Source organism: Equus asinus, chromosome 10 (assembly GCF_041296235.1).
Source record: "Equus asinus isolate D_3611 breed Donkey chromosome 10, EquAss-T2T_v2, whole genome shotgun sequence".
In the NCBI taxonomy this organism is placed as follows: Eukaryota; Metazoa; Chordata; class Mammalia; order Perissodactyla; family Equidae; genus Equus; species Equus asinus.
In genome coordinates, this window is record NC_091799.1 from 52,935,736 (window position 1) to 52,953,482 (window position 17,747).

The 17,747-nt window shown below is 51.4% G+C and overlaps 1 protein-coding gene across 44 annotated transcripts in view; it reads right to left on the bottom strand.

Moving 5' to 3' along the window:
- Positions 1-17,747, bottom strand: part of EPS15L1 (epidermal growth factor receptor pathway substrate 15 like 1) — a 93,258-nt gene that overhangs the window by 35,836 nt on the left and 39,675 nt on the right. For 23 of the 44 annotated variants that reach the window (XR_011506395.1, XR_011506392.1, XR_011506391.1 and 20 more), the window contains 7 exons: positions 17,364-17,520; positions 17,018-17,103; positions 14,045-14,117; positions 7,766-7,927; positions 6,943-7,140; positions 5,252-5,416; positions 447-570 (listed from right to left, as the gene is read on the bottom strand). Coding sequence is in view for 35 of the 44 variants with exons in the window: in XM_070519328.1 (XP_070375429.1) it covers positions 447-570; positions 5,252-5,416; positions 6,943-7,140; positions 7,766-7,927; positions 14,045-14,117; positions 17,018-17,103; positions 17,364-17,520 (965 nt within the window). In the remaining 9 variants the exon portion in view is untranslated. Of the gene's footprint in view, positions 1-446; positions 571-5,245; positions 5,417-6,942; positions 7,141-7,765; positions 7,928-14,044; positions 14,118-17,017; positions 17,104-17,363; positions 17,521-17,747 lie in introns of all 44 variants that reach the window. The other 21 variants (XR_006530498.2, XR_011506389.1, XR_011506388.1 and 18 more) reach the window with 1 other exon arrangement.

Sequence of the window (17,747 nt, forward strand, 5' to 3'; positions counted from 1 at the left end):
AGAGGCCGCCCATGCCACCCTTGACCATGGATGTCTTGCTGTGAGCTTGGAGCTCTTCCTGCCACACCTCGATGCCTCAGCTCTTTAGTTAGCTAAGTGAGGGGAAAACACAAGAGGCTTATGAGGCTCAAAGAATCCATTTCTGGCCAGCCCTGTGGCCTAGTGGTTAAGTTTGGCATCCTCTGCTTAGGCGGCCTGGGTTCAGTTTCCAGGCAAGGACCGACACCGCTGGGGCCGTGCTGGGGTGGTGACCCACATACAAAATAGAAGAAGACTGGCAACAGATGTTAGCTCAGGGTGAATCTTCCTCAGCAAAAAAAAAGAAGAATCCATTTCCTCCTCCATTTCAGAGGGTGATAGCTCCGCACTTGTCTAATCATTGGACAACCCAAAATGATACAAAATAAATGGCATTTCCCTGAGAAAGCGGGCGCCAAGTGAGGTACCTTTGAAGGGATCGGCTCCTTTAAATGGGTCAGATTTGAAGGGGTCTTCTGCCTGGAAAGGATCCGGATGCAATTCTTGGGCATTGTTGCTGAATAATAAGGCTTTATTTTTGAAAGGATCATCCTATAATTTTGTGAAGAGACAGGACAGGGATTTTATTATTTCAGAGTTAAAGCAAAGTACAAAATTCATACCTAACTCACACAATTCCCCCTTTAAGTGACGTGACCCTAAAGAGAATGATTTTAAAAAATCATTGAAGGAACACAGACTTTAGTTAATAATAATGTGTTGACATTGGCTCACTAGTTGTGACAAATGTACCATACAAGATATTAATAGGGGAAGCTGTGAGCGGGGTACAGAGGAACTCTCTGAATTATCTTTGCAATTTTCCTGTAAGTTCAACACTCTTCTAAAACGAAAGTTTATTTAAAAATTGAGTGGAAGCAAACCCAAACATCCATTGACAGACGAATGGAAAAACAAAATGTGGGATATACAAACAATGGAATATTTATTATTCAGCCTTAAAAAGGAAGGAAGTCCTGACACAAACTACAACATAGATGAATTCTGAGGACATCATGCTAAGTGAAGTCACACACAAAAGGACAGATACTGTGTGATTCCCCTTATACTCGGTCCCTAGAGGAGTCACACTCACAGAGACAGAAGGCAGGACGGAGGGCACCAGGGTCGGGGGGAGGGGGTAGGGAGTTAGCACTTAATGGGATGGAGTTTCAGTGTGGGACGATGAACAAGTTCTGAAGACGGATAGTGGGGATGGCTGCTCAACCATGTGAATGTACCCAACACCCCCGAACTGTGCAGTTAAAAATGGTTAAGATGGTAAATTGTATATTCTGTGTATTTTACCACAATTAATTATTTTAAAAAATCACTGAGTCAGAAAAAAATCCTATTTTTGGAAATGTCAGAAAGAAAATGCAATGAGCCACCCACCAACTGTAGCAGGGGCCTCAGTGAAAGGTCTGACCTCCCTCAGCATCTTTTTCTCAGTGTGTGCCTAGGCGGGCATTTCAAAAGAGGCACTTCCACACCAAGGACCATGCTGGCTCTTTGCATCTGGGGAGGAAGCGAGTGCTTTGCAGTTGCAACTACTAGAGCATGTAAAATACTTTGCATTTTTTAAAAATGTGCTTATTTCTAGAAACAAACAAGAGTATTTAAATCAGAAGAAAAAAACACTTGCTTTTGAAGAGCACATTTTTATAGTGGAAAATGTGCCTAAGTGGGGAGGCCCTGCCAAGTACGTGGGAACAATGCATTTGGTTAGAAATACTGAGCATATTTTGGTTAAGGAAGACACACCATCAGTGAAAACATGAAGGTTTCGCTGTGATACGAAAAAGCACAACATCCTCACTGAATCCGGTAAATGTGTCGGCATCCATGGGGCTGGCAAAGTCACCCATCATTCCAACTGACCAGACAATTAAAGAGCTAGGCATCCATAAAAATACAGACAATGGTTACGGGAGAATGACATCAAGGGCATCCAAGGAAAATTCCTGACAAGGCTCCCCCAGCCTGGCCCGGTTGGCTTCAGGGAGCAGGACGGCTCTCAGAGGTGCTGGGCTGACAAGAAGCCACGTGTTTCGGAAGGACGAACCAACACCTCTGCCCTCCGAGGAACGTGGCGGAGTGATTCTTCTCACCTTGCAAAGATTATCTGCGGCCTCCGACCACAGGGCTTCCCAAGGTGGGGAAGCCAAGCCAGATTCTTAGACAAGCAAGTACACACAGACGTTCGCAAGGACTGCACTGGCAGCAGTGTGTGGTTCTGGAAGGATGTCGTGGTGCTGACAATCACAAGATGCATGCGCCCAACAAGCATCTGATGGGGTTGTCAGACAGATAATATGATGGAGATGTCCTAATCTAAGGAAGCCGGGAGGCCAGAGTGGAAAACAAACCTCTGCACTGCACCACGGGGGAAGGGATGTATCTGCTCCAGAAGAAGGACAGAGAGGGCTGACAACCCAGATAAGGCAGTGACTGAAGAATGACAACTTGGCCTCAGAATGGAAGCTTCTATTTACTTTTTAATTGGCATTGATTTACAAGTTGGTTGTTTCTTGTTCCACGTTTTCAATTGCTGCTTGGAAGACTGCCAAGTGACAGTGCACATTGGCAGAGAAGAGACTGTGAATCTGGGGGCTCCAGCCGCAAGCTCCCTGCACTGAAAGTCGGGTCTGCAATCGCTCCCTCAGGAGCAAGTGTTTGCCAGAAGTAGCAGTCGCTGCCTCCGCTTTAAAGGAGAAGCCTAAGGAGACTCCAGCAGAAGTCATGTGGTTAGGGTAACTGGTGGTTTGGATTCCATTTCACAGATTCAGAGCAGAAAACCAGATTTACCCCTGGTGCAGAGACGCCATCCACTCAACCATCCACTGTCCACCTACCAATGCGAGCAGAGCCACCTGCCAGGTGGGAGATCTAGGTGCAGACAAGCGTGAGGATGAATGGCACACTACCTGGTAGAGGCGGCAGACCCTCCATGACGAGCTCAGGGCCCAGTCTTAAGTCTGCAGGTCTTAGGAAACAGACATGACAACCCTGAAGGGCATGAAAAGGGGTTCTGTGACATTCCTTCCCAGTGGTGAGCTGGTGAACCAGCTCTCTGAAAAAAAGCCCTCACTGGTAGTTTCTGCCAATTCCCATGGTATAAATACTCCCACCATGGCTGATTTCAAGTTAGCAAAGGTTGACCAACCAGCTCACAAAATTTCTATTTAATAGTCAGCTCTGGAGAGTCAATAAAACTGGCTCCCATGTGCCACTGGGGCTGGATGCAGCAGACGATCCAATCTTTCATGACAAGCTCTCGGTGGGGCTTCAGTCTGGGATGATTTATTACCTTCTCTCTACTAGACAGGTTGGTTGGGTTCTGTCTTCAAGGGCAAGAGGCCAATAGTCTCATCATTCAATGAGATAAAAAATAAATATGGCTTTAAGAATCCTGTGTCTCTCGGACAAAGTAACATGGTGTGAGCTTACCACTAAACTTAGTAACATGAGTAGGACTGCCCAGACTTAGAAAGTTCTAGATGCACCTCTTTGGTTACACTATTTTCAGGGGACTAAACCCCTCATTTTCATGGGCCGTCTCAGAGAACGAAGAGCTCTCTTTCCTCTGGAGCAGCCTTGAAATGTTCAGGAGTAAACAAAAAGCCCTCTTCAAAGTGTTTATGAAGAAACGGAAACAAACCAAAAAATGCTTTAAAAACTGTATTTGTACAACAAGATATAGTTTCTCTTTCACACACCGGTTGCAAGTTTCTATGTAACATATCTGATGTCAACATTCCAAGATGAATTGACTATCATGTAAACTTTGCCCCGCTTAAAAGATGAGTAAAAATAAAGTTAAAAAATCTGTGTGTGAGGGGTATCACCGGCCCCTTGAAAACCACCACTTCCCTGCCAACTTTTATCCAAGGAAACCAATCTTACCAAACCTGCCAAAGGTGTAAGAGTGAGCTGTCCCATGAACTAGGACAGAATAGGCAAGCCGAAAGCTGTGCGAGGGTACCAAAGCCACAGGGGAAAAGAACAGGGCTGTGAAGCTGAAATGTACAAACCGAGGGAGCCAGACAGCCAAGCAGGAAATTCTGCCCCCACGGTTCATGACAAACGGATGTTCATAGTCTAAATTAGACAACGAAGCTGACGATGGGCCCAAGAGTGACATGGAATTCGCCCATGTACAATTCCACGAGAATGGGGAATCTCTGCACAGCAGAGGGAAGCAGCGGCGGCAGAGACGGCAGACAGATGAGAACACCGACAGCATCCTCTAAGTGACGTGGGCAGGAGGCATAAGCCTCCCTGTAAATCCTTGGGACTGAGCACTTGGCTACTGAGAAAAGAAACATGTCGAGAAATGAACATAAAAAGCCAAGTCTTACACTGAGAGAGAGAGAGGCTGTATTATTACGGTGACGAGGAAGAATCCATGAAGCAAACAGGGCCGGGAGCAGAAGCAGGGCTCAGAGGAGGAGCCCTGCAAGGGAGAGGCAGCAGGGTGAGCTGGTCAAGGCTTTGGGAGCAGCGCACAACGAAACCGTCGAGCTCAATGGAGCCCCATCGGCAACTTCCATAGCAGAGTCGCTCTCATCAGCCAGACTGAACTGGACACGGCACTGGCCGGGGATCAGGGCTACAAGGCAGACTCTGGTGGGAACAGGGGGATGTGACAATCTGAGGAAAAAGTAACACTCCTGGCTGTCAGGGCTTGAGAGCTCACAGAAACCCAAGAGGCCAACAGCCCCTCAGGCCTTGATCAGGGTGCCCAGGGTCACGAAGTTTGAACAAAAGGGCCAAGGTTTTAAATGTAACCAAAACTTCAGGAGAGAGGCCAATTCGGAGATGAAATCTACGAATATCAATACGTTTGATTTTCAAGAGGCTCCTTGTGGAAACACAGATACATGCACACATTCCCACGGTCCCCCCAACTAGGAGGATGTGGGGATTCATAATGTGTGAGAAACTGATTCAATTTTGGTTAAGTTTTGGAAGCCCTCCAAATTTGGGTGTTTGGCCCAGGGAGACAGAGAGCTTTAAAAATTGGTTTTACAAAGGATTCAGGCCTATCCTTGGCTTTGTCCTGGATGCTGGGTTGCAGGGCTGGTGGGGGCATGCAAAGCAGCAGCAAAACAAGAAACACCCTGCACGTGGATGGAATCAGGCTGGGAGGGCCGGCTTCCACGAGCAGGCATTCTCTGATGCCTTCGTGGGACCTAATCCCGGGACTGGAACACATTTATTCGACCTTTACCATGGCTCCAAAACCGCCCCTCTCTGTCAGGGAGACACCCTCGCTCAGGTCGGCCAGGCGGGTCAGGCTGGCACCGTGCGCCCCGTCGAGCACCTCGTCACACTGCTCCAGGCTTCTCTGAGCTTCCTGGTGGCTTTCGTGCAGCTGGGAAAGCTTGCTCCTTGCCTGCCCAACAAAGACATTGCCAACATCAAGTGGGGTTTAGGGAAAATGTGTCAGGAGAGACATTTTTTCTCCTAATATCCAACCCCGAGCGATTCACGTGGCTAACTCAACTATCCATCTACAGAGCAGACAACCCTTGTTGCCACCATTTACGAGAAGTGAGATGGCTCATAAAGCAAAACAAGGCCCTTCTCACTGCCCGATGAGGCCCCTTTGTATCCCCGGCCCAAGAGAGGCACACCTTCATACCAAAGTTTTGTTGATTCTGAATAAACTGAAACGAAACAACATCCAGATTCACAATCTGCTCAAAGTGACAGTCAACAGTCATTTTCCTTTATGGGGTTTTTATGACCCTTTTGCTCCTCCTTGTTCCGGGAAAAGGCATGTGAGGCCAGGGAAAGGAAGACAATCTTTGAAGTCAGACAGACCCACGAGTGCATCTTAACTGTCTCGTACACGCTGTGCGACCTCAGGCTGGTGACCTAACCTCTGTTTCCTCATCTCCAAAATGAAGAATCAGAGATTATGAGCAAACACCTCCTGCAGCGCTGGCGGGGTTGGGCATTAAGAAGCAGCAGCTATTACTACTACTACCATTATTATTATTACTAACAGACACTATATCTTGGCTCCTTTGTACATTATACAAACTCTAAGGGCTGGAAGGGAAAGATTTAAGACAATCCTACAGATACTAATTAACAACAAAGCACAATATAGGGTATAAAATCCCTGTGTGTCTGTGATCAACTTTTGTCTGTAAACTGGCAAAAAGAGCAAAGAGGTTGAATCAGTCAAGAAAGGCAGCACGATCAGCCATTTTGATATCACCAAGGGCCAACATCACCCTACTCTGTAGATGGGACACCCGAGGGCCGGCAAGGAGGCCTTCGCCATTATGTAATGGGGAGCAGGAAACGAGCCCTCCCTCTGCCGGCAAGCAGCGGCTGCAGGCCTCAAGGCCTTCACACCCAGGCTGGACGAGGTAGGGGCCCAGGCAGCTTGAAGAACTGGAAGAGGGCCAGGCGTGGGGTGATGCTCATTACAGGGCGGGGCCTGAGATGCACAGGCCTTCGAATTGCATGGGACAGAGGTGCTAGAACCTTTCTCTGACCTTGTCCCTCTCACTTGTGTGAGGACTGGATGCTGAGGGCGTTTCCTGAACCCAAGGCTCTCACCAAGTGAGCAGTTAATGCCCTTGCCCAGCCCCTGGCTGCTCCCCGAAAATGACGTGCATTTAGGAGGGAAGTGGAAGAAGGCCAGTCAACATGATGCTGGAACCCATGCTGGGGGTCCTCGCACCTCAGCTCCAGGCCAGTACAACAGCTTCCAAGAAGAGAACCTAATGTAAATGAGGTGGGGGCGAGCAAAGGAAACAAGTGGCCATGGCACAGACACTGGGGCCCACCGGAGAGACACACTGACATGATAGCTCATGACAACTACGCCGCTTGACAGGAGACCCCAGAAGACCCTGGGCAGCAACCAGCTGTGGCAGGCCCCGCCCCCAGGGAGACAGATACCTGGTTGATTTCCTCTTGTGTGGATTTCAGAGATTTGATGATGGTTTCCAGTTGAACTTTCCCAGCCTGAATGCTCTGCTCCAGCTGGGTCTCCTCCTGCTGCAGCCGGTTCAGCTCAGATTTGGCCCGGTTCAGGTCATCTTCCTGGGACTTGAGGTCAGATTCCTGAGACTGAATCTGGGTTTTCAATGACGAAATCTGAAATGGGATGAATATGACTCGAAGGAAGAATTCTGGTCAAGTTCCTGGAACAAGCTAACTCAGGGGGGTGGACACCAGCCCGAAGCCCAGACACCTGGCTTCGTTACAGGGCCCTAGCGTCATGCCCAAAACAAAGACAGAAATGATAAGGTAGACATGCTCACCCCATGTGACCAACAGAAGGTCACTTTGGGATAAGGAGGAATGCGACCTGGGATAAGCACAGGCAACCTCTCTGCCCCCAGGGGCTAAACATGCCCCGATTAGGCCTCAGAGGGGGACATAAGGGTTTTACTATCTGCCGAGGCTGCGCCCTTCCTGCTTTGCAACCAGCAGTAAAGACACGAGAGGAGAGAGAGAGGCAGGTTCTACTGCTGTGCTGTAGGGAACAGGCCAGGGAGAGGTGTCCACACACACATGCTCATGGGGACCAAGGCCACTCACTTGGACGACTTGGGGGTGAAACTGAGGTCACGCCACAAATGCTTGGACACTGTTCCCAATGATACGGTCAACTACTCTACTAAAGCAGCAGGATGTCTCGGCTTCATGTGTCAAGGTCATCGTGAGCCCAGAGAAGGCTGCAGGAAGCCCCACCCATGCTGGGCTCGGTGGGACTCACCATCTGAGTCTCATCCTGGCACTTCTGCCTGACATCACTCAGCATGTCCCGGAGCTTGGCCTTCTGCTGGTCCATTTCGTCCAGGCGGTCTTGGGCATCCTGCTTCTGAGCCTCTAGCTCTTGCAAACTGCTTGTTTCCCGGTCTAAATCATTTTGTAATTCCTAGGGAAGAGTTGTGTGAATTTCCTTGAGATTGCTGAGACGGGCCACATCCAAGATAACACAGTCACAGCCTGGGCTGGAGCCCCCAGGATGTCCTATAAAACTGCCCCCTGGTCCGGGATCCTGCACACGCCCACTTCACGAAAGCATGCATCTTGGCTTGGCAGCCCTGGCTCACTCTCTCACTAAATCCCTCAGCAAATATACACCGATGGCCTAAGAGAGGCCAGGAGCTGGGCGAGGGGCTGGGTTCCTGGCAAGAAGGTCTCCAGGGACACGTGGTCAGGGTGGAGAGAGGTGTCACCCAAACACAAATGAACTGGGATGAAAGGCACAAAGAGACAGCATGTGTGCTGTCTGCTGGGGGCACGGGGCACTGACATTGCCTGGGCAGAAAAGACCCCCATGGAAGCACCACTTAGGATGCACCCGAAGGATGAGCAGGCGGCAGCGAGGAAAAGACCCAGGAGGAAAGAGACCTGGTGGAGGGGGCCGCAGGGGCCCCAAGGAGGGGAAGGGGGTGTCCTGCTCCAGCTGGAGCCGAGGGCAACAGGGGCCACGCCAAAGAGACTGACTTGCTCCTGCATCAGGCAGCCCCGCAGGATGTCCCAGTATGGGAGTGGGATGTGGCATCTCTACATGGCTAAGCTCCTGCCAGAGGGCAGTTCCACCAAGACCGTCAGTGCAGGCATCCTCAGCCGCAATGACCACACTCGGAGAAGAAGAATCCTAAAGGTGTATGGGCACGTGAACCATGCAACATCTGGAAACAATGCACATTTCCACGCGGAGGGGCTGGCCGAGAGCACGCAGTACCGCGCACCTCAAGGGATACTGCCCCTTGCGCTCCGGAGTGACAATGAGATGCGAACGAGGCACACAGCAGAGCACACATGTGCGTCACACACTGGCTGTGTGCACTGTGCAAACAGGAGGGGGAGAACACGCATAAACGTCGCTCCTTAGACACACATGACCCTTCTGGAAGGCCTTGCGGGAGCTAATGGATTACACCTCTCAGGCACCAAAGGGGAGGGCGGAGGCTTCTGGCCCTCTGCTCTCCCACAAGGCAAGCAGCTCCTCACACGTCTCACAACTGAAGCAGAGCTAATGGACGGGCGGGGGGAGGCCTGGGGCAACAGGGCCGGCAGGGCAGCAGGGACGGGACCTGGGCCTGGGCGAGGTGGTGGCTGTGGGAATCAAAGGAGGGATGGACTTGAGGGGACCCCTGGGAGTAAGGGAGGGTGGCATGGTGAGGTCGATCCCCAGGGCTGGCATGGGCTTGGGGACCGGTGACATCTCAAGAGAAAACTCTCTCCCTGCTTTGAGGCCAAAAATGTCACAGCTTTCTCCTCCCTCAACAGCTAAAATGCACCTCTGAGTTATTCTGGAGGGCTGGGTTCTCTGCTCCCCAGTCTCTTCTGCCTTTAACTCGAGGAGTGGATCTTGAGGCTGCCAAGTTTGGGGAAGAAAACACAGACTCTGTGAAAGGGGGCTGGTGGTGGGGAGTCCAGGACATGGGTTTGCCTCATCTGAGGGAAGGACGAGTGATGGGGGAGGGGGCACAAAGGAGGGAGCAGGGTGAGGCCTAGGGGGGTAGCCTGGGACAGCGCGTGGCAAACAGCCTGGCACATCAAGAAATCTGGGCCTCACTCTGTAACGGAGAAGACAACATCAAAGGCCTCTGCGGGGAACAAGACTCGCCAGCTAGTGGTCAGGAAGGCACGGGGTCAGAGCAGGGGAGGTATCCAAGCAAAGAGAAGACCGAAGTAACCAAACCTACAGACTCATCTCAATCCCACCAGAATCCCAGCTGGCTTCTGTGCAGAAACTGACAAGCCAATCCCAAAGTTCACAACGAAATGCAAGGGATCCAGAATAGACAAAACAATCCTGAAAAAAGAACAAAGTTGGAGGACTCACGCTCGCTGATTTCAAAACTTACTATAAAGCTACAATCATCAAGACAGTGTGGTGCTGGCACAGGGAGAGCCATACAGACCAACAGGATGGAACTGAGAGTCCAAAAGTAAACCCACACATCCAGGACTGATTGATTTTTGACAATGGTGCCAAGACCATTAAATGGGAACAGAACAGTCTCTTCAATAGATGGTCCTGGAACAACTGGATCTCCACAGGCAAAAGAATGGAGCTGAACCCCTACCTCACACCATATACAAAAGTTAACTCAAAATGGATGATCACAGACCTAAAGTAAGAGCTAAAACTATAAAACTCTTAAAACAAAATGTGGGGTAAATCTTTCCGACCTTGGATTTAGTAATGGGTTCTTAGATAGGACACCGAAAGCAAGAGCAAAAAATAAGAATAAACTGGACTTCCCCAAAATTTAAAACTTTTGCGCTTCAGAGGACACCATCAAGAAAGTGAAAAGAGGGGCCGGCCTGGTGGCACAGCAGTTAAATGCGCACATTCCGCTTTGGCGGCCCAGGGTTCGCTGGTTCAGATCCCGGGTGCAGACACAGCACTGCTTGGCATGACATGCTGTGGTAGGCGTCCCACATATAAAGTAGAGGAAGATGGGCATGGATGTTAGCTCAGGGCCAGTCTTCCTCAGCAAAAAGAGGAGGATTGACAGCAGTTAGCTCAGGGTTAATCTTCCTCAAAAAAAAAAAGGAAAAAGAAAGTGAAAAGACAACCCACAGATGGGACACAATATTTGCAAACCACTTATCTGATAAAGGACTTGTATCTAGAAAATATAAAGAACTCTTACAACTCAGCTATAAAAAGACAACCCAATTAAAAAATGGGCAAAGAATCTGAATCGACTTTTCTCCAAAGAAGATACACAAATAGCCAATAAGCACATGAAAAGATGCTCAACATCATTAGGGAAAGCAAGAGGGACAATGAGATACCACTCAACCTTCACTAGCAAGACTATAAGAAGTGGGAAATAACAAGTGCTGGCAAGGATGCAGAGAAACTGGAACCCTCATGCATTGGTGGTGGCAACCTAAAATGGGGCAGCCCCTTTGGAAAACAGTCTGGCGGTTTCCCAAAAGGTTAAAGAGAAAGTTATCATATGACACAGCAATTTTACTCCCAGGCATACACCCAAGAGAAGTGAAGTCATCGGTCCACACAAAAACTTGCACATTAATGTTCATAGTGGCGTTATTCACAACAGCCAAAAACTGGAAAAACCCAAATATCCATCAACTGATGAATGGATGAATAAAATGTGGTCCAGCCAGACAAGAAGTATTATTCAGCCATAAAAAGGACTGAAACCCTGACACATGCTGCAACATGGATGAACCCTGAAAACATCACACTGAGTAAAAAGCCAGACACAAAAGGCCACATGGTGTGTGATTCCATTCATACACAATGTCCACAACAGGTAAATCCATGGAGACAGGCAGCAGATCAGCAGTTGCCGGAGGCTGGGGAGGGGCTTGGGGAGCAACTGCTGACGAGGACAGGGTTTCTTTTTGGGTGACGGAAATGTTCTATAATTGATCATGGTGATGGTTGTACAATGATGTTCACAAAATAAAAACCACTGGATTATACACTTTAAATAGGCAAATTACACAGGTTGTGAATTATATCTCAGGAAAGCTGCTGTTACAAAAATAACACAAAACAAAAAATCAGGCAAAGATGCCGCAGGCCCTCACCAGGAGGTTGGGATAGAAAGAGAGACAAGAGATTCCCAGGCAGAATGGGGAAGGGGGACCATGTGGACAGGAGGACTGTGGCGGCTGAGGCTTCCGCTGCTTAAAACTCAACATCAACTGACCTGAGGACCAAGGCCTCCTACTCCACGCTGGGCCCTGACCGCAGCCTCTGTTAGCGGGCACGGGGTGTGAGCTCCTGGCCTGACCCACCTGGGAAAAGGCAGCAGGAACCAAAGTCAAATCTAGTTTTCATAGGGGAACTTTAAAAAACAAAGCGTTCTGTCCCTGACCGAGGAGCTGCCACCATACCCTGCAGCAGAGCCCTGTCCTGGCCTGTTTACCAATGAGGCCCCCATGGAACAGAGGCTGGCCTGGCTGGCGCTGGGGCCCCTCCCAGCTCTGGGGGGATGTTCAGGTGCACACAGACCCCAGCATCTCCAAGGCTGTGGGTGTGCACTGTCAGAGCCCACCAGCCAGGGCTCCGGGTGGCCTTGCCAAGCCTGCCGCAGACCAGAGAGGGCAGCACCTCCGACATTAGAGCAAGTCTCTGCAAAGACCGACGGCTTCCTCAGAACCACCTGGGGGCAGGGCCCAGAGACCAGGGACTGGTTTCCCTGGTAGTTAAAGGACACTACAGCACCCAGAGCCTTGGGGCCAGGATGTAATCCGAAGCTTGTCCAGGGCGACCCAGACACAACAGGAAGGAGAACCGCCCAGGCAGTCATGTGCCGAGGCTGAGGCTGAGGAAGGCGAGGCCGGCTGCACCTCCCCAAAGGACTGAAAGGCTGGAGGGGAAGTGACGCAGTCACGAGGCTCAGTGTCTGCGGGCTCAGTTCTTGGACACAGGTGGGAATGAAAGGGCTGAGGTGAGAATAAAATGGCAGGATGAACATACAAACCTTCAGAAAAATACAGTTGCTTTACCTGTAAGCTGGTCTTATAACTGAAGGAGCTCATTCGAGCAAAAAGCACTTAATATCATGGGGCAGGCCAGTCCCTGCCTTCTGATCCAGAACATTCCAGGAGACCATGTAAGGACCAATCCTCACTGCCAACACGCAGAGATGAGAAACCAGGAAAGAAGGGTGTGGACACAGCACAGTGTGAAGTGATGAGAGTCCTGAAGAGGGGTGGGCACACCCACCCCACCTTGCCTACAGACCACAACTACCAGAGAGGACATTCCAGACTGCGTGGCGGGCAGACATCACGTGCCATCTACTATGTGTCTCACGGAGTCCTCTAGCCCCATGAGCCCAAGTGAGTTGGGCACAGCTTCCCCTGGCCTGCTTGGGTCCACAGCCCAGGAGATGGCCCAGAAAGAACCAGCCACTCACGCAGCACACACTTCAGCCAGACACAGCTCTTGGCCCTGCACAGAGTAGCCCATGCACTGATCCTTGTTGCCACCCCAGCTGGGGAGATGGAAGCTGGGAGCTGAGCCACCCATCCAGGTCACCGAGGGAGGACTGGAGTCCTGACTCTTTGGCGGTGCTCCTCTTTCCCCCTCCCAGGCTTGGGAGCACTCAAAGCCCCCAAGCAGAGACCACCAGTCCCAGATTAGTCTCACTCTGAGAGCCCCCAGACAACTGGAGTCCCCTCACGGTGACAATGCCTTCTCCATCAATTCCAACCTGAGACAGCACGGGAACCTATGTCTCTTCAAGGGCTTGGCACCCAGGCGCTGACTGCTTTGCTCCTGGCACAGCCCCCCCTCTCCTCAGATGACGGAGAACAGCAGGGGCGGTGCCCTCGTGAGCACTGAGCACAGGCCAGAACCTCTGTTCCAGCCCCACAACCCAGGAAAGTAGAACACTCATTACGAACATCACACAATGCCCGAAGATGTTAAAGTAACTGCCCAAGGTCACACAGCTGCTAAGGAGAGCTGGGTTTGAGTCCAGGCACTCGGACCACCACAGTCTCTGCCACGCACTAGGAGACACTCCAAGTAGGACTGCCCTGAGAATAGATTAGAGGCCACTGTCTGAAACTCAAAAACTCAGGCTGGGTGACAGAAGCCAGACACCAAAGGCCTTTGCTGTAAGACTCCACCCGTACGAAACATTCAGAACAGGTAAATCCACAGAGACAGAAAGCAGATTAGTGAAGGCCAGGGGCTGGGGGAGGGAGGACAGGGTTTCCTTTCGGGGTAATGGAAATGTTCTAGAACTAGACAGAGGTGACAACTAAGCAACATAATAAATAGGCTAAAAATCACTCAGTTGTACACTTTAAAATAGTGAATTTTACATTACGTGAATTATCTATCTTAATCAAAAAAAAGAAAGAAGCGCCTGACTACAGCTATAGCAAATTTACAAACTTTACTTGGAAGCCCCACAAGCTCAAGTTTCCAACAAGTGCAGAGCCACCTCCCCTTTGCCCCGTCCGCACCACTGACAGGGCTCCCTGCGCTGTATTTGACACAAGGGCCACGTGACCAAACGCATAGAGTGCTTACCTGGACCTCGCTGGTCTTCTGTCTGATGGCCTCTTCCTTTTCTCTAATGTCTTGCTCCAGTGAGTATTTCTCCCTGAGAGTTTAAAAAGATTTCACAAAACACAAAACACAGGTAGAGTGAGTCGACCATCACTGTGGTGTGTCTTCCCCACCGCATCTTCTCAAGACCCAGCTCCATCCATTCCACAAAGACCCACCTCGGCCGACCCCTCCCAGTGGGGCTGGAAGTGTAGGAATGACCCCCAGTGACCTTCATCCCACGTAATCCCCTCCCCTTCGAGTGTGAGTGGAAACTGCAAACGATGAGGCGTCCCTCCCAGCATGGCCACGCAGCCCTTTAAAGCAGAGCATTTTCAAAGAGGAAGTCAGAGCGATGCTCAGGGTGGGAGGACTCAGCGAGCCCCTCCTGACAGTGAAGATGGAGGGGCCTCTCCAAGCAGAATGTACCCTGGCCACACCTGGCATGGAGAGGAGACCTCAGACCCACAGCCACAAGGAAGCGAATTCGGATTCTCCCCTGGCTCACACGATACCTCGACCTCGGCCCTGTGAGACCCTGAGCAGGGAGCCCAGTCGAGCCTACCTAGGCTTCTGGTCTACAGAGCTGTGCACTAACAATTTGCATTGTTTTAAGCCACTACGTTTGTGGTGATTTGTTACACGGCAAGAAAAAACTAATAGTCTCCAAATCCTATATGCACTGGCTCACTGATGGGCAAGTGTCTCCAGCTCTGAAGCACCAGGGACACGCCACGAGAGACCCTGCCTTCACAGAGCTCACAGGCCAGTGAGGGAAAGAGAAGACAAGTCAGTGCACAAATGAATGTAACATAAGGGGCACAACAGAAACCTCATGGGACAAGGAAAGGGGGTGGGGGACCGTCTCACAGAGGATGGCCAGCGTAGGGTGGCTCTCTGAGGAAGCGGCCTGCGAATGCAAACCTGGTAGAAAAAGGCTCTAGTCAAGAGGAAGGAAAAGCTTGGCTGGGGGAGCCAGGTTGAGAGCTTTGGAGGGATGCAAACCGGGGTGGGGAGTCCCAAGGCCTGGCAGCAAGAAGCGGCAGTGAGGGTCTCTGGCTCCTGCAGCTGTCCCCTTGCAGGAGGCTGCGGCTGGCGCTGCGCACACCGGGCACTTGAGCAGGGGGGCCCTGCCCGTCTCCTCAGCAGCACACAGCTCCCCAGGCAGCAACCAGCTTTGCTCTCCTCCTTATGGACCAGATGTTTGTGTCCCCCTGCTTTTCATATGCTGAAACCCTAACCCTCAATGTGATGGTATCAGAAGTGGGGCCTTTGAAGGTGATTAAGTTGTGAGGGTTGAGCTCCCATTAAACAGATCAGTGTTATTATAAAAGTGACCTCAGAGAGCTGCCTGGCTGCTTCCGCCATGTGAGGACACAGCAACTAGATGGCCATTTGTGAATCAGGAAGTGGACCCCACCAGACACCAGATCTGCCATGCCTCCATCTGGACTTCCAGCCTCCAGGACTGTGAGAAGTAAACGTCTGTCGTGTGCGCCCCCCAGGCTGTAATGGTTTGTTACAGCAGCCTGAAGGCAAGAAGACACTCCTCTTGTGCCTAAAGGAGCTGCCTCAGTGGCAGGAACCTCCGTGGCCAACACGCCCTGCCTCCCCTATGGGGAACCCAGCACTTGCACAATGACAAGGTCTTCTTTGGGACATTCAGGTAGACATAAAACTGTGAGCATCTGAATATTCATTTCCACAGCCTAAGAATGACCTAACAACACAACGTCCTCTTCAGACCAACCCCTCGTGCCAGGACCTAGGAGCCGGGGAGAGGCATGTTTCCCCACACCCCCATGGGGGCCCCTGCAGGCCCGGCTGCTGCAACTCGGCACATACCTGCCTCTTTGCCTTCACCAGGAAACACTCCCTGAGCTGCCGGAGCCCACACAGCTGCAAAGAGGCAGCTCTGGCCTGACTCAGACACCACAGTCCCTTCCAAAACCCTGACCCTCGCATTACAGCGTGCCCTCCCTCCCCAATCTGCAGTCCTAATTAACGGCCGCCCAGGCTCTAGGACACCGGCCCACCGTCCTCACAGATCCTCTCAGCCTTGCCAGGCTGCACATGCTGATCTCTGGTTTGGAAATATGGCCCCTGTGAGCTGGCGACAGAACAGGAGCCAGCCTCTGGGCTGAGCATGAAGCAGGGAGTCCGGCTTCAGCAGGAGGCCGAGGTTGAGGCTCCGTGACCAGCCACCCACCTAACTGTCCCCCACAACGTCTGACCTGCCTTAGCTTCTCAGGGCTCTGCTCCACCAGGGGCGTAAACCACACCTGAGGGGCCTCCAGCTGAGAGCGTGATCCAGCCCACGTGCGCATTTTCATTTTGGTCAGGTAAGCACTCCCTTTCCCATGGAGGGCAAAGCACCTTTAAGTCCTACTCAGTGCCACTCAAAGCACAGAGTGTGCCCTTACCCAGAATTAACTGGAAAGAGCACGCTGCTCTGAAGAGCATCACAGGGGTATACAAGTGGATGTACTTCTTTATGCTGGACTCCAAGAGTGCAGACAGCCCATCCAAAGCCTCATTTCCAGATGGGGAAACTAAGGCAGAGGTGTAGGGAGTGGAGCTGGAGACGTGGTCACGAGGCCTCTCTCTCACAGTTTAGCTGTTGGTGCTAAGCCACTAACTTGCCATCTGAGACTTGGTCACTTTATGGGTCAAGGGATGACAAGGCCTTCCTGAGTCGAGAGGGTGGCTGAGGCTGCCTAGCAACACCCTGCCTGAGACCCCCCAGCCCAGACTGACTCCGACTGACACCGTCATTACTGGAGCTTGTGGAGTCAGTTCACAACTTGGGAATTTGCGTCCCTCCCTTTCTGCTGAACAAACTTGTCATGGTCAACTTTCCAAGTGTTTCATAAGACCCTGACACTTCCAACCACAATCCAGGACAGGGTTCGGGGGAGACTCGGAATCTGCGGGGACGGAGCCACTCCAGCATACCGCTGTAACTGGGCGATCTCTTGACTGATGTCATCAAGTTCCTTCACACCAGTGAACTCCCCCGATCCAAGGGAACTTGAACCATCCTGGAATCAAATTCAGACACAGAATTAACAACGAGCAAGCTGACCTCCGCGCACAGCAAGAACTAGTAGGCCTTAGCATGAGGGGTAAAGCCATCTCCCTTCAGCCCCCATCCTGGGGACTACCAGGCGGCCCAGTCAGACGCCTGGGGCCCCTGGTGAAGGTTGGGTCACCCACGCGCCCCCTGCTCACAAGCCGCTGGCGCCACCTGGTGGTGGGCCGGGGGAAGGGCACAAACACGACAGGCTCCCCGGCTACTCACCGGAACCGGAGTGCCTCTCTCGGAGGGCGGGAGCATGTCCGGCGAGAGGACCTGAGGAGGGTCGATGCCTTTACTGACCTTCTGCTGAATGAAATACATAGCTAAGGCGAACTGGTCTTTGCTTAACTTCCCCGTTTGCCTCGTATCGGCCAGGGCCCTGAGAGAAACGTGGGGATGCTAATTACACATCACAGGCATCCGATTCAGCCTGCGCCACGCATACAAGTCACGAAACCCAGGCTTTTAAAAACTAGATGATGACGACAATAAAAACAAGAGGTCACAGCAGCAACTCCTCTTCTATTGAACACCCCACCGCTGGGGAGAAGTCCCTCCACCCCCACCAAGCATCCTGCCCCAAGGCTGGTCAAGGTGGGGCTGTGA